The 15,942-nt window shown below is 33.3% G+C and overlaps 1 protein-coding gene across 4 annotated transcripts in view; it reads right to left on the bottom strand.

The window, feature by feature from the left end:
* Positions 1-15,942, bottom strand: part of LOC145277527 (DNA topoisomerase I, mitochondrial-like) — a 68,034-nt gene that overhangs the window by 5,027 nt on the left and 47,065 nt on the right. For all 4 annotated transcript variants that reach the window (XM_080128972.1, XM_080128973.1, XM_080128970.1 and 1 more), the window contains 4 exons: positions 14,721-15,200; positions 12,652-12,766; positions 11,278-11,405; positions 7,065-7,159 (listed from right to left, as the gene is read on the bottom strand). In XM_080128972.1, coding sequence (XP_079985098.1) covers positions 7,065-7,159; positions 11,278-11,405; positions 12,652-12,766; positions 14,721-15,200 — 818 coding nt within the window. The remainder of the gene's footprint in view (positions 1-7,064; positions 7,160-11,277; positions 11,406-12,651; positions 12,767-14,720; positions 15,201-15,942) is intronic.

Here is a 15,942-nt window from a genome sequence, read left to right as displayed (position 1 = left end):
ATAATCTTTTTTTCTAGAATTTTAAATTGAAAATTAAAAGTGTTTTGCGCAGTTTTTTGCCGAACGAAAAAGAAATTAATATATATATATATATATATATATTTAAAAGGTTTTATAATCAATTATTTTTTTTATAATATTTACGATTAATTAAATAATTTTATTTTAAAAAGTATTTATAAATAGAATTTTACTTAAGACTTATAGTTTAGCAATATTGAACCGCATCAACCATGTGTGAATTGAACACAGTCAAACAAAAAAAAAATTCAAAAGAAAATGCATATTTGCATTTCATTATGTAAACTTTTATACATTGGTTTCAAAAATTAAATTCTATAAGTTTTTTTTTGTTAACTACCGGTTGGTACAATTTACCGCCCCATCCCTTTATATTTTTTTCTTTTTGTCTTTTTTAGCGGATTATTTTCAATTAATTATCCAAATAAGTGACTAGCTTTAAAACAAAATTTAATAGTAAATTATTTGTTTACAGATAAACTGAATTTTCTAATATGGCCCAAAGTCCAAAAAAAAGTCTTGCATGGAAACTTTTTGAAGTTGATGAAGATGATGAGTTGAAAGCCATTTGCAAAGTCTGTCAAATTAAAATATCGCGAGGAATAAAACCATCTAACATGACCACAACCAACATGTTAAAACATTTAACTATGAAGCATCCAAATAAATTGGAGGAGCAAAATAAAAAAGAAAAGGAACAAAAAATTACCAACTAGTCACTCAGAGCAGTTTTATTAGTGAGGGTCGAAATCGCAGTGTCTTTTTTTTTTTTTTTTTTTTTGCCTACGTCACCATCTAGGTGTCACCAATTTTTTTAACCCTCCTTAACTTCAAAGAGTAAATACAATATATACAACTAAAAAAATAATTTAAAAAAATGCTGATTCTATTCAGGAAAAATTCTTTTTACTAGAAATTAAAACTTAGGTAAAGATAGCTGACTGGCAGTAACAGGAGCACTGGTTAACTACTGAACCACGTGGAAAGGTGTGGGGGGAGGAAAAAAAGGAAATTAAATGATGATAATAAATTATGATAACCGTCTTTGAAAGGCACTAAACTCCTAAAATTTACTTCTTTAAAATTTTAGGCGGCACTCCCCGGCGATGTGGAATGGGGACAAAAATGGATGGTAACGTTCAATGCCACCAAGACAAAACTGGTTTCATTCAATAATTACAAGAAACCTTCTCTACCACCTATAGCAATGGCCAACGACTCTTTATCTGATTGGTTTGGTTTGGTTTTGTTTTGGCTTAACGGCATATCAACCCTTTTCAGGTTATTCAATGCCAAACTCAGGATTAAAAAAAAAAAATTATGTATTCAAAGAACTTTATGACGTCGAGTATCAATCAATTCTGTATAGTTCAATAGTTTTGTTTGTTTTAATATCTAACGATCTTTTTTTTTTTTTTTTAAGTTTTATATATCCTCATATATTCATTCATAAGGTTTAGTTGGGTTGATTCAGAGAATGATTTATATTTTTGTAAAGATCCTTGTTACTCTTAAAAAGGATATTTCCTCTAGACAGTTGTTTTCGAAAAGTTTCATGCTGTTGTGTTTGAGGTATTGTTTTCTATCTTTATCTAGAGCTCTACATTCCACAAAAAGATGTTTAATGGTGCAAGTTTTCTGGCAGAATGGGCATTGTGGTTGTTGTTCTTGTTTTAGAATGAAGGAGTGTGTGAGTTTTGTATGGCCAATATGTATTCTAGTTATAACGACTTGTTCTTTTCTGGATTTGGGGGGAGTTTGTCTCCATTTTTCCAGTATGGGTTTGATTTGGTATAATTTGTTATTTGTGTTGTTATTCCATTGTTGTTGCCATTTTGCATGAATTAATTGATTAATTTTGGGTTTGAAGTCAGTATATGGTATGTTTATTGTATCTGGTTTTAAGTTTAGAGCTGATTTGGCCGCTAAGTCGGCTCTTTCATTTCCTCTTATCCCAATGTGACTTGGGATCCAACATATAAATATTTCTTTGTGTTCGGATAATGAATCAATTCTATTTGTTAGTTTGATGATTAGTGGGTTTTCAAGTTTTTTGTTATTCAGAGATGTCAAAACGGAAAGTGAATCTGAAAAAATTAGGAATTTCCTATGTTCATCTTTTTCTATAATGCTGAGTGCGAGGTCGATGGCACATATTTCGGCAGTAAAAATAGAGCTTTCTGTTGGAAGAGCTTTTTTAAGAGTTTTTTCATTCGACACTGCAGCACATGCCACTCTATTATGGTCTTTGGAGCCATCGGTGAAAATAGGTAGATGGTCTGGATATTTTAGGAGAATATCATAGGCTTTTTCGTGGTAGATATTAGGGTGGGGTTTCGCTTTTGGGAGTTCATTCAAGTTTAAGATTACTTTTGGTTTTTTAAGTATCCAAGGTGGGGTTTTAGGTAGTATATGTTCTTGGATATTTTCTACAGTCATTTCTGATTCCTGCAGTATTGCTTTCATTCTAAGACTAAAGGGCTTTATGGCCTTTCTTTTTGCTTCAAATGCCTCTTTATATCTCGGATTGAATGTAGCTTCATATGCTGGATTATTTCGTTGTGCTTTTAATTTAGTGTAATATTGTGTACCCAGTTTTTGACTCCTTATATTTATAGGGATTTCGTTGGCCTCTGCATGGAGGCTTTCAACTGGGGATGTTCTAAAAGCACCGAGAGCTAACCTCAGTCCTCCATGGCAGATTGGATCTAAAATCTTTAGGTAGGACTTTCTGGCTGATTGGTATATAAAACTACCATAGTCGAGTTTTGATCTTATCAAAGTCCTATATAATTTCATTAGTGTTTCTTGATCGGCTCCCCATTCTGTATGGGCTATTACCCGTAGTAGTTGCAGTCTTTTGTTGCAACTATTTCTTAGATTCTTCAGGTGGGGGATGAATGACAGTTTTTTGTCAAATATAAGGCCCAGGAATTTGTGTTCTTCTACGGTGGGGATTATTGTTCTTCCAAGCTTCAATGTAGGATCATTATGAAGTTTTCTCATGTGGCAGAAATGAACGCATTTGGTTTTTGATTGGGAAAATTTATATCCATTTTCCATTGCCCATTTGTCTAATTTATTTAAGCAGTGTTGGAGTTTGCGTTCGATGGTGCATATATACTTTGATCTGCAGAACACCAGTAGGTCATCTACATATAAAGATCCCTCAACACCAGGGTCCAAACATTTCACTATGCTGTTCATTTTAATATTGAACAGTGTCACAGATAAAATGCTACCTTGAGGTACTCCTTCCTCTTGATTTGTGGTGTCTGAGTAAGTAGTTCCAATGCGGACTCTAAACTTTCGGTCAGATAAAAATCCTTTTATAAATTGTGGGAGTCTGCCTTTTAGTTCAAATTCGTGCAAGTCTCTCATAATTCCATATTTCCACGTAGTGTCGTAGGCCTTCTCCAGATCAAAAAATACTGCTGATAGGTGCTCATTTCTAATAAAGGCTTCCCTTATGGCTGTTTCCAATCTAACCAAGTGATCTGTTGTGCTTCTCTTATTACGGAATCCACATTGTAGGTTGGAGATAAGGTTGTTGGTTTCTAGGTACCAAACCAATCTATCATTTATCATTCTCTCCATTATTTTGCACAAGCAGCTAGTCAGTGAGATTGGTCTGTAGTTTTGTGGATTCGAATGGTCTTTTCCTGGTTTTGGTATTGCTATTATTGTGGTTTGCCTCCACGAGTCAGGAAATTCACCTTCTGTCCATAATTTGTTGTAAATTTTTAGTAGCAACTTCAATGATTCCAAAGGGAGTTGTCGCAGGAATTCGTAATGGATTTCATCAGGTCCTACGGCTGTGTTGTGGGATCTTTTAATAGAATCTTCTAATTCAGTTAATGTAAGTAGTTTATTATAATCTTCTAGGTTTTTTGATTTAAAGTTTAGTTTGTATTGTTCGATATTTTGTTTAATTGTTATAAATTTAAAGTTATGGTTTTGGTTAGATGAGTTTTGAGAAAAAGTTTCGGCTAGTAGGTCTGCTATATTCTTTTCATCGGTTACTCTGTTGTTTTTAAGCAGGTGTTTAATTGGTGTTGATTGATGTTTACCTGAAATTTTTCTAATCATCTCCCATACTACTCTCGGTTCTGTAGAGGAATTTAGTTTATTGACATACTTTTCCCAACTCTCTTTTTTAGCTGCTTTTATTACCCTACGATCTTTAGCTCTATTTAATTTGTATTCTATCAAATTTGAAGTTGTGGGTTGTTTCAGAAATTTCTTCAGTGCAATTTTTCGCAATTTGATGGATTCCCGACATTTATTGTCAAACCAGGGTCTGTTGTACCGATTAGATGCTGAAGTTTTAGGGATGCATTCATTTGCAATTTCTACTAGTGTTTCTGTAAAAAATTCTACAGTGTTGTTTGTCTCTGAATCATTCAACTTATGTCGACATTTTTCTTTGTATAATTGCCAGTTGGCCTTATTTAGCTTCCATCTGGGAAGTTTTTCGCTGTTGAATTCTGGAATTTCTATCACTAATGGAAAATGGTCACTGCAGCAAGTGTCATCATATACTTTCCAGGTTAAGTCCATATATAGTGATGGATCACACAAGCTAAGGTCAATGGCTGAATGGTTTCCACCAGTTGGGTTGATGTGTGTAGGTGTTCCATCGTTGAGGAAGCATATATCGTTTTCATTGATAAATTCTTCCAACGTTTTGCCCTTTTTATTGGTGTCTTTACATCCCCATAGTATGTTATGACTATTGAAATCTCCTAATAGGGCGAAAGGTTTGGGTAATTGATCAATCAATTTTTTAATCTCGTTTTTATCTATGTCATCGTTTGGAGGTATATATAGTGAACATACTGTCATTGGTTTATGTAGTGTGGCATTAATAGCAATTGCTTGGATATTGGTTGTTATGTTTATTTTGCTATGGGGTATATCGTTTCTGATTAGAATTGTTACTCCCCCGGAGGCCCTGCCCCCAAAGTTATGAGTGAAATTAAAAGTTTCATATTGCTTAATATTAATTTTGTTTCCTGGTTTCAGAAAAGTTTCTTGAAGACACACCACTGCAGGGCGCTCCTGCGCTAGTAGCAGAAGCAGTTCATTCATGTTTGTTTTTAAACCACGACAGTTCCACTGAATTATTTTTTGTTTTTTGTTAGTCATTGGTATCAGATCTTCGGTCTTCTATGTCCATTTCTTCAAATCTGTTGTGTAGGGATTCTTGGTCTGGAACTTGAGCGTGATCTGTCTAGTTTTGTTTTAGTTTCTTTTTTGAGTGGAGTTTTATTTCTTTTCTCTTCATGGGCATATTTTGGTGTCTGTTTTTTCCCCCTCTGTAAGTGGAGATGTTTCTATGGGTGTTGTATTTTGGGGTTTTATGGGTTTATTTGATTTAGTTTTAGCTTGAGAGGTTTGTTCAGTTATAGGAACTTTTTTCATTGTTGAATTGTTTTATAATTTTTTTTAAATTCTTCCATAAGTTCCTTCATTTCATTAAGTAATTTAATAATGTCCTCGGATTTAATGTTGAGTGAATTTATTTTTGTTTGTTTATTTGGTTCGGTAGTTTGCTGTATGTTTTTTTTTGTTATTTCAGAATATTTTGCATTTTCTGATAGTTTGCGAGCTTCTTGGAAGGTAATATTTTTTGTATATTTTATTTTGTTGATTTCTTTTTCACTCTTCCATTTATCGCATTCTTTTGAATTGGCGCTATGGCCTTTTTGACAATTGATGCATTTTGGCTCTTTTTTACAATCTGTATGAGGTTCATTATCTCCGCACCTTATACATATTGGAGGGCGGGTACACCGGTCTCGATGGTGTCCGTATCTCTGGCAATTGTAACACCTGAGTGGGTTTGGTATGTAGTGTTCAACGTTTACCATTTCATACCCTATTTTAATTTTGTTTGGAATTTGGTGAGTATTGAATGTTAAAATGTAAGTATTTGTTTTTATTATTTCGCCAAGTTTATTAATTTGGACTCTTTTAATGTCAGTGACGTTTTGTTTTTGTAGGTTAGTCTGAATTTCTTCCAAGGGGCACAGTGATAATTCAGTACTCCTGATTATGCCTTTGCTAATGTTCAGAGATTTGTGAAGGTAAATTTTAACATTTTGATTGTTAAAACGTTTCCATTTGGAAATTTCAACAGCATATTTTTGGTTTTCTACTTCGAGAAGTAATGTACCATTATTTTGTTTTTTAACCATTTTAGGTTTGATGCTAGATAGAATCTTTTCAATTTTGAATGGGGATATTTTGGTTATTGGTTCCCCTTCAGTTGCTTCTATAACTATGAAGCAGGGAACATTCTGGTTTTTTTGATGAAGCTCTGTTTCAGTGTCAGAACTACTGGCATCAGATACTTCGGTGTGGTTTCTTTTTTGAGGCTTTCTGGATTCCATTAATATATTTGGTTTGTTTCATTTTTCATGCTCCCCACCCACCTCGGAGTCCTATATGGGAAGTGTTGGGGGGAATACCCATTCGCCCCAACCCAACAGGGATACAGGAAAAGTATACTCTTCTTGCTGGTGGATTCAAGCACCTGTGGTTCTTCAATTTCTTTCTGAAGGCCTCGTTTTCAGTAAGAATTTCAGTTTTTCAGTCGTGTTTAATCCATTATTCAGCAAGTTGATTGGCCCTCCAGCCACCGCTTACTAAATCAGTTTATTGTATAGTGTGGGAAGTGCAAGCATATTTTCTTGTTATGTCTGTCTGATTTAGGGCTAGGCGTGACCAACCGATTGATTGGATCGGGCCTATCCAACCGCCCGTCTTAGCTTAAGTAAGGGCCAAAGAGGTGTGTTGCATCTCATGTCCTTAAAATATCCTGGACATGATCTACTCAACCACCAGGATTGACAAAACACTAAGAAACAGGGCCTAATTACAGTTGGGGCTCGTTTTTTTTGGGGTCACCATGTAATTGGAATTGGTTTTAAAACTCAGATTTCCTTAGATGAAACTATCATTGCTCAAAGTTTGAAAGAAGGGTTTTTATGTTCTATTAATCTGTTATTGAATTAGGGGGAGAGAAAAAAAAGGTTTACCTTCTGGCTCTTTCAGTCTTTTGATTCTTGTAATCGCTTTTGGCATCTTTCACTTGTTTTTTGCCGTCCTTTATCAAATCGATTTTGGCTTGGATCTGAAAAAAATAAGCAAATATTAAAATTTGTTACGCAAAGAAGAATGTTGTCCTTTCTAAATTTTAGACATGCGGGTTTTCTTCTCAGTTGATAATAATGTGAAAGGCAACCGATATATTTCCCTCAAAACCTCTGGCCTTAATGGAAGGGAGACTAAAACTTGCTAAGGTTTCAAATGATCGGAAATAAGGGAAGACTTTATTTGCTTTTGGAAAAAGGGTACAATTATGAATATCTCCAGTATCGAATTTTCCTTATACATTGTGAAATTTACTTTATGAAAAAAAAAAAAAAAAAAAAAAAAAAAAAAAAAAAAATCAATGACCGATTCTACGCATGCGTCAGATGTTGTGACCTGATTTACTTTAAAAAGTTGAAAAACCGAACAAATTTCATGTACGTCGCTTTAGCTCAGTTGGTTAAGGCCTTGTTTCATTATCTAAACGTTTTGGGTTCGAATCATGGTGTGAGATGGGTTTTTTTTTTTTTTTTTCTTCGATTTTTTAAATTTAAATATTGAACCAGCGTTTCGTTTTTCTTTTTCTTTTTTTTACTTCGCTTATTATTAGCGACACCCAAAAACACCCGGGTACCCACCGATTTTTTAAATTTTAATATCGAAACAGGCTTATTGAAGCCATTTTTCACGTGTTCGTTTTTCTGTTTTCATCGTTCGTTTGCCTTATGTTAGTTTTATTTTTGTTTTTTTCCCCGCTTAAGTGTTAATGTTGTTTTCTTTTTTTACTTCGCTTATAACAAACAAACCTACGTCGTCTTAGTCGTCGTCGTAACGCTCGACGACTTCCGGCCGCGCACCTGTCAATTTCGTTCTTAAATAAATTCAAACATCTTTCACTAACTCATTCTGGCTGGCCGATTTTATTTTCAAACTTCGCCTCAGGGCTTCAAGTGTTCGATCCTAACACACACACCTATAAACACCCGGGCAACGCCGGGTACCCCTCGCTAGTTTTCTTTAAAATACAAATTTTTGGACATCATAAATCTACGCAAAAAGTCATGTAAATAGAAACACAAGTGTATATATGTCACTGTGTGCATATATATATATATATATATATATATATATATATATATATATATATATATGTTACTGTGTGTATATATATGTTACTGTGTGTATGCGTGAGCTCCTTCCTCATACATTCCAAAATGGTTGAGCATATCTTTTGCAAATTTCACACAAAAATAATTTATATGCCTGGCAGTTTTTAAGATATATTTTGTACAGAAATTAATCAGATAGAGGATGATCTCCAATCTGTAGTGGAATGGGGACATAAATGGATGGTCACATTCAATGCTGCCAAGATTAAACTGGTTTCCTTCAATAATTACAAGAAACCTTCTCTGCCACCAATAGCAATGGCCAGTGACTCCCTGTCTGAGAGTACATCTTTCAAACTGCTTGGCCTAACGTTCACCGGAAACATGAGTTGGAACAATTATATTGAAAACATTGCCAGGGCCACTGCGAAAAAGGTAGGCTCTCTCTACCGTGCTAGAAAACTACTGACACCTGAAAGTATCCTGTACAAGGCCACCATTCGCTCATGCATGGAGTATTGTCACATTTGGGCTGGTGCATCTGCTGCTAGTCTCTCGCTCCTAGACAAGGTTCAAAAGAGAGTCGCCAATCTGATAGGTCCTAAACTGGCATCTAAGCTTCGGCCTCTGTCCCATCGGCGAAACGTTGCACCCCTCTGCTTGTTCTACAAGTATTTTAATGGTGAATGCTCTGATGAACTGCAGACACTTGTGCCCCACGATGTAGACATCCTTGACAAACCCGACAGGCAGCTAAATCCCACCCCCACACAGTAGAGATCCCTAGATGTAAAAGATCTTTCTCTTCCAGAACCGCTAGACTCTGGAATTCCATTCCAGGTCCCTGCTTCCCTAACTGTACTGACATGCAGAAGTTCAAGCGTAACGTGAACCGACATCTTGCTGCCCAAATCCCAACATAGTGCCCCAGTAGTTGCTTTCCCTGATGGTAGTCCCCTACACCAAAGTGGCAATGTTTGGGGTAAAAAAATAAAATAAAATAAATATCGAAAATCGGAAAAAATGCAATCTTACAAATAGTCTTTCTCTCTTATAGATAAAAAGAATTTTTACAGGGGAACACTTTACGTTACATTAGCCAAGGGAAATAAAAATCTCAGCAAATCATTACTTTAAAAAATATTTTTATATATATATATATATATATATATATATATATATATATACACACACACACACACACACACATACATACATACATACATACATATTGTCATCTGGAGATATAGCTCACTGGTAGAGCATTCAAGCACGGATTGAATGATTTATTGTTCACATTTAGGTGTACCTCACCATTTTATTTTAATGTTTTCTTTATAATGAGTTCAATTTACAATAAAAGAGGTATCATTTAAAATCACTGCAAATCATTTCTTCGTTTGCATATTTTAAAACAAAACATTAATCAGAAGTGACTTTTCCTGGACATTTATCATCAAGCCCAAATATCAACTGACATGATATTGTAAAACAGACAGAATTTGATGAACGACATTTAAAAAATTTTTTTTGCGAATTAGCACACTGAGCAAATTATTCCTCGTAATATATAATCAATATGCAATCTGCATAAATTAAAATATCATGTTTAAGTGTATTGTACAACCGGGCAACACTGGGTGGCCAGCTAGTATATGTATCTATATGCCTATAATTTTTTTTTTTTTGTGTATTGATATTTAAAACCCTTTTTATTTATTTAAAAAGAAAATACAATTTTATGGGTCATGGAATTGCATTCATCTACAAAAGATCTACCTAATTTGCATATTCTTTTAAACATTCATTTTAATTAATTATTTATTAGTTTTTTTGGTTTTCTTATGGGATATCTTATTAGTTAACTACTAGACTACCCGTGACCCGTTGGGTCAGTATGTTATATTAGCTATCGAATGAGCGTGACACTTGTGACGTAAAGAAAATAGGTTTTTTTTGACGTAACAGAAACATTTCTATGAAAGTATATTAAAATGAAAAAAGAATATAGATAGATTTCTGTGAGCCGTTCTGTTTATTTTTGAAAAAAAAAAACAAAAAACAAAACAAAACAAAAAACTTACAGTCATTGAATTATAAGTGGTTGGCCTTACTTATAGGTAAATATGCACTAAACAGATACGATAATACTTAAAGTTAAATTCAAATTTTGGCATCTTTAATTTAAACATGGAAAAAAAAAAAAAAACTATTGTGACGCCGAAAACGTACACAGTAAAACAATACATTTTATTGTCGCGTTGATTATTTGTTTATGTACGTATGCGCAACTGGAAGTCGTAAACCGGATGTTGGGTTACAACACCTGTTACAAGGTCATTTGAGTTTTATAATTATACAGATTGCGTGCAATTATATTCATGCAGATATTCGACAATTTATACTGGTGTAATATTTGTGTAAAAATGTTATAGTAAACAAACCTCTTTCTATATATATATATATATATATATATATATATATATTTGTTAAAACATTTTTGCCTACAAAACTCCCGGTAGTTTTTGTCTACAGATATAAAACTTAATATATAGGTTATTCAAACCCATGGGAAAATCGAACGATGAAATTATGAACATGCATGTATAAAAACTATTGGTTCATGTTTTAATTTTTAGCCTTCCAGCACACATTTTCATAGGTCAGGAATTAACGTCAAAGGAAAAAGTAAATCGTTAGCTTAACATTTTGATTTTGGTGGTGGTGTATGAGCCTTTTTTTTTTTTTTTTTTTAAACTTTAAATTATTACTATATGTTGGGTCCAATATTATAATAAATACGAAATCTGCATTAATCAAAATATCATTTTAGTGTATTTTACAACCGGGCAATGCCGGGCAGCCTGCTAGTGTGTGTGTATATACATATATACACAAACACACACACTAGCAGGCTGACCGGCATTGCCCGGTCGTAAAATACGCTAAAATGATATTTTGATTAATGCAGATTTCGTATTTATTATATTATATATATATGCATATGTGTGGATGAGAGAGAAAGGAGATAAAAATGAAAGAAACTTACTTTAATCTGCAAATTTTCCATCTGTTTGCTAAAATTTTTAGGGACGGCCCGTTGATGGTTACACAAGACTGCAACGGCACGATTTGCCCGATTATAAGATAGAAGTTTGGCTGTAGCAGTATCCTCAGCTGAAAGAAATGATAAACTAAATTTCAGTTTCTTCTCAACCAAATCAACTCAGAATGCAATAAAAACCCTTAAAAACAGGAACTAAATTATTTGCGTGTCTTCTGCAACTTATGACCCATGCTGAAGTAAGATTTAGAAAGTCATTCTTAACATGGGGGGGGGGGGTTGTTAACTCTTCTGTACTTTCACCTAAATAACAGTTCGTAAACTGTACCATCAAAATTAGTTAACATAAAATGGTAGCTTATGGCAGGGTTTCCAAAAGTGGGCTCCATGGAGCACTGGGCTGATGAGCCCTTTCCCAAATAGGACCAAATGTTTAATATAGAAAACTTAAATGGCCGCAGACATTTCATCTTTTTTTTTTGAGAAAGATATGATCCATAACTACATGTGTGAAGAGTTTCAGCATGGCTCATGAAAACATTAAAAATCAATAAAAATGCAACAATTTTTGATTAATCAAAAACAAAAAATGGTTGTAAAACACGAAAATATAAAATCACAAACTGGAATAACTAATGAACAAGTTAAAATTTGAAATTAATGTTTTTCATATTTATTTTAGAAATTATCTTGTTAGTGCTTTGTGAAAAATCTTTGCCTTGCCTAGGGGGTTCCATGGTGTCCTGAAGTTTGAGAAGAGAAACCTTTGTTTATGGCAACCTCATTATTAGCAATGTAAAAAAAAAAAAAAAAAAAAGGGGGGGGGGGGGGGACACGGTTGTTTTACGGTATATCAACCCTTTTCGGGTTATTTAACACCGGATGCAGTTATTTTGGAAATAGTATTCGATGTTGTATCAGTTATTTTGTAGATTTTTATTCTTCAAGCTCTTTGTATCTTCAATCGCTAGTTTGTAGCTTTTAGTTTGGTTGTTTTATAGTGGATTTTGTCGTTTTTGTTCTCTGCCTTGCAGAACATGAATGAGTTTTGCTGGGAGAGGGGAAAAAAAGAAAAGTGAATTGTTTTATTTAAATCAACAAGATGCCATATTCAAACACTGACACCATTACATTCGGATTCACATGATTTTAAAATAAACATTGCAGCACATTTTCGAGCATATTAAATAAATATTAAATAAAACGGTGGAGTGAAGGGAGATGCGATTCCACTGAATGTGCATCAGCATTGTTTGTTGGATAAAGTTGGGTTTACGCACAAGAAAGCAACGTTAACCATCAAAACATAACTTCCCTTGTGAAGTAGTCTTTGCAATTCGAACCAAGCAAAATACTTACGATTAGTGAGGAGATTCAATTGTTCTTGTAGAGTTTTAGAGGCGTTAAAGGTCCTGAAAACCTTTGCAGTTAACCCTTCCATCAAATCATGCAAATGTTTATTCAATGTTGCAGTCTGTGAAAGTGAAAAAAAAATAAATACAGGTTAAAAATAATATCAATGGGAATAATAAAACAAAAAATAAAAAAAAAAAAATTCCTAAACTTAACAGCACAATGGAATGAAATTTATATGATGGATAGATGAGATAGAGAGAACTAGTTTTCTAGCCATACTTTCACTTACTAATTCCAGCTGCAATATTTTATTTAAGAGTTAAGTTATCCATCTTTAAAAAAAAATTAAATTACTGTTAATATGGACAAAACTATAAATATAGGAGAGATAATACAAAATTAAAAATGATTAACACCAATCAATTTTTTTTAATCATTTACAAAAGTTATACAAATTAGGCAACCAAATAACAGTCTAGATCATTAGTGTGTGTGTGTTGAATTTTGGTTATTTCAATGATAATTAAATCTGATGTCAGAAAATATCTACATCCAATCATAATTGCTATGATTGTGGGGTTCGAGCTTGGGTAAGCCATAGATACGGCAAAGCACATGTCCATGCATAACTATTTTATAATTAATCTAATTATACATATATTATTAAGTTTAAATGTTTAAATGATAAAATAGATTTAAAACAAAAAAATTCCTGATTTTTGCAGTATTTGCAATAGCCATAATATGCACGTTTGCAAGTAGAACATGTCCAACGAAAGGTTATTCCCTGAAATATATGATCCTCCACCTGACTCTAGCAATGCATGTATAATGCGTGTGCGTGTATATATTAATGAAGTGACTCTGCATAGCTAATCCCACCATTATATCTTCATTTAAATTTCTTTTACACACACACAACATTAAACTTTTATAATTAAGTTAAAAATTTAATTAATGTGAAAAAAAAAAAAAAAAAAAAAAACTCAGATAGGAGACAATGGATGAAAACCTGAATGTACAGAACGTATATTTGGATAGTGAAAATTTTGTAACCGTGGCGATACCATTGGAACACAGGATGATGCAGGTGCTAGGATGATGGTAAAAATTAGGAGTGGATAAACTAAGTCCATTGAACTTCTGCCATTATTAATCAGCAGAGTGTTACTATTGTCAAATGAGGGAAGAGTCAATTAAGCATGTGCATACAGTCTGATGACGCATGGAAGTGAAACTTGTTCAGTTGAGGATATGTGCTGCATGAAGATAATGCAAGTAAGAACACAAATGTAAAAAATACATTTATATTAATAAAAAGCAAATCTACATAGCTTATTCCACAATTATTTGCTTCAATTTGTATCTACCTGTTATATCTTTACATTGTATGGTCTTCTATAAATTTAAAAAATTTTTCTTTATATACATAAACAACGCTTCAGGCAAACTACATTAACATTATATATATATATATATATATATATATATATATAAACGGTTATATGTCTGTCTGTTAGTCTGTGTCTCCATATCTTCAAACTATCTCCTCTGAAACTAAAAGTCGCAGAGCGGCACTAAGGGCCTTAAATGATAGGATTTTTTACGGGCCGTTCTCTTATGGGTCCTTAGCCGGTTAAGACAGTTTTTAAAGGGTCAAAATTGAAAAAAAATCGTTAAACATTTTGTACATTCACTTTAGTTTATTTTTAATTGGTTTATATGTAGGTCACGTTGGTACAGTGGTAATGCCACTAGCTTTGAATTTGATTCTAGCTGATGGCACCTGAATAGTTTTTTTTAACTTTTGGAATCATGATTTTAATAATATATGAAATCTAGACAAATAAAAATATCATACTTAAGCGTATTTTATGCCTGGGCAAAGCCCCCTTCCCCAATGTATGTGTGCATATATATATATATATATATAGTACTTCAAAATTCTATGTTGTCTTATTGATATAAATAACCGTAGTCGGTTTTAATGGAATGATAAATAAAAAAAGAAAAAAGTTTCACATTTATTCATTTAAAAAGAAAGATAGAGGGGGGGGGGCAGCATAACTTACATTTAATCTGTCAAACAAATCATCTCCAGGTTGTTTATTTTCAACAAACAACTGCAAGTTCTTGAAAACACGTTTCTCCACAGGCACTTGGTTTTGGTAACGGATTGAATCTTTACCAAGGAAGTCAAATTCAACCACGTTTTCTTTATCATCTAATTCCGGGTGTAACTTGATGTGCTCGACACGAAGAGAACAACAACCGACTGTGTCGGCAGTCTCACCTTCTTCTTTTTCATTACCTGCTCTCAACGCAAGTTTATCAATGAAATACAAAGCGACGGCCCGTTGCCGAATTCTCATCTCCTTGGATTTCCAATCTTCACGATAGGTGGCCCGAATCTTGTCAACATGCTTTTTGAGGCGACGTGCCACCTCATACTTCTGCCAATCTTTTTCACCCTTAAGGCGAGAGGCTGCATTAAGCATGACGTATTTCGTTTGTCCCTGAATGTTTTCTGACCAACATGCTAACCAACTGACCTGTCAACAGAGAAGAGAAATTGTTAAAACCAGCACAAATAAGTTTATACATTATCAAAATCAGAGCACCTGAAATACCTGTAAATTTGACCACTCCAGAAATTATCCTGACAAACCCATATTAAATTTTTTAGTGCTTATATATAAAATTAAACCTATTCTCAAAACAAAAATAAAGAAAATTCTTTAAAATATTTTTTTGATAACAGAACGAAGATGTCGAATTCCAAAAAATTGCATTAAAAATAAAACAAAAAAAAAAGTATTTTACAATGAAACGTTGTAATAGCTACAAGTTCTATTAAAATCTCTAAAAATCATAAAATCTTTTTTCCTAAAACATTTTGTGATTTTTGGAATATGACACCCTTGTTACCTAATGGATACGTATATAAGATTTTTTTATAATTTAGTTTTTTAAAAACTTTTAAATTCTAAATAATCACCAGTTTAAAAAAAAAAAAAAAATTACAAAAAACTGCCAGTATAGTAATAACTAGGGCTGTGACAACAGCATATTCTTCACATTCTTTTGACTCTTGAGTATATATCCAATACAGACTCAAGTAATCAACAGAGAACCACATCAGTCTATATAAAAACAAGATATTAACGGATATATACTCAAGAGTCAAAACAAAAAGAATATGCTATTGTCATAGCCCTAGTAATAACAGACAACACTGCATTCATGAAATTAGATTCTGTTGTGTGTACACATAGCTTTTTACTTGTATATTAT

Source organism: Euprymna scolopes, chromosome 6, assembly GCF_053919585.1.
Source record: "Euprymna scolopes isolate OS-2025 chromosome 6, ASM5391958v1, whole genome shotgun sequence".
NCBI classification, from domain to species: domain Eukaryota; kingdom Metazoa; phylum Mollusca; class Cephalopoda; order Sepiida; family Sepiolidae; genus Euprymna; species Euprymna scolopes.
Note: the sequence above shows the minus strand (reverse complement) of the source record. Positions and strands in the feature narration are given on the sequence as shown.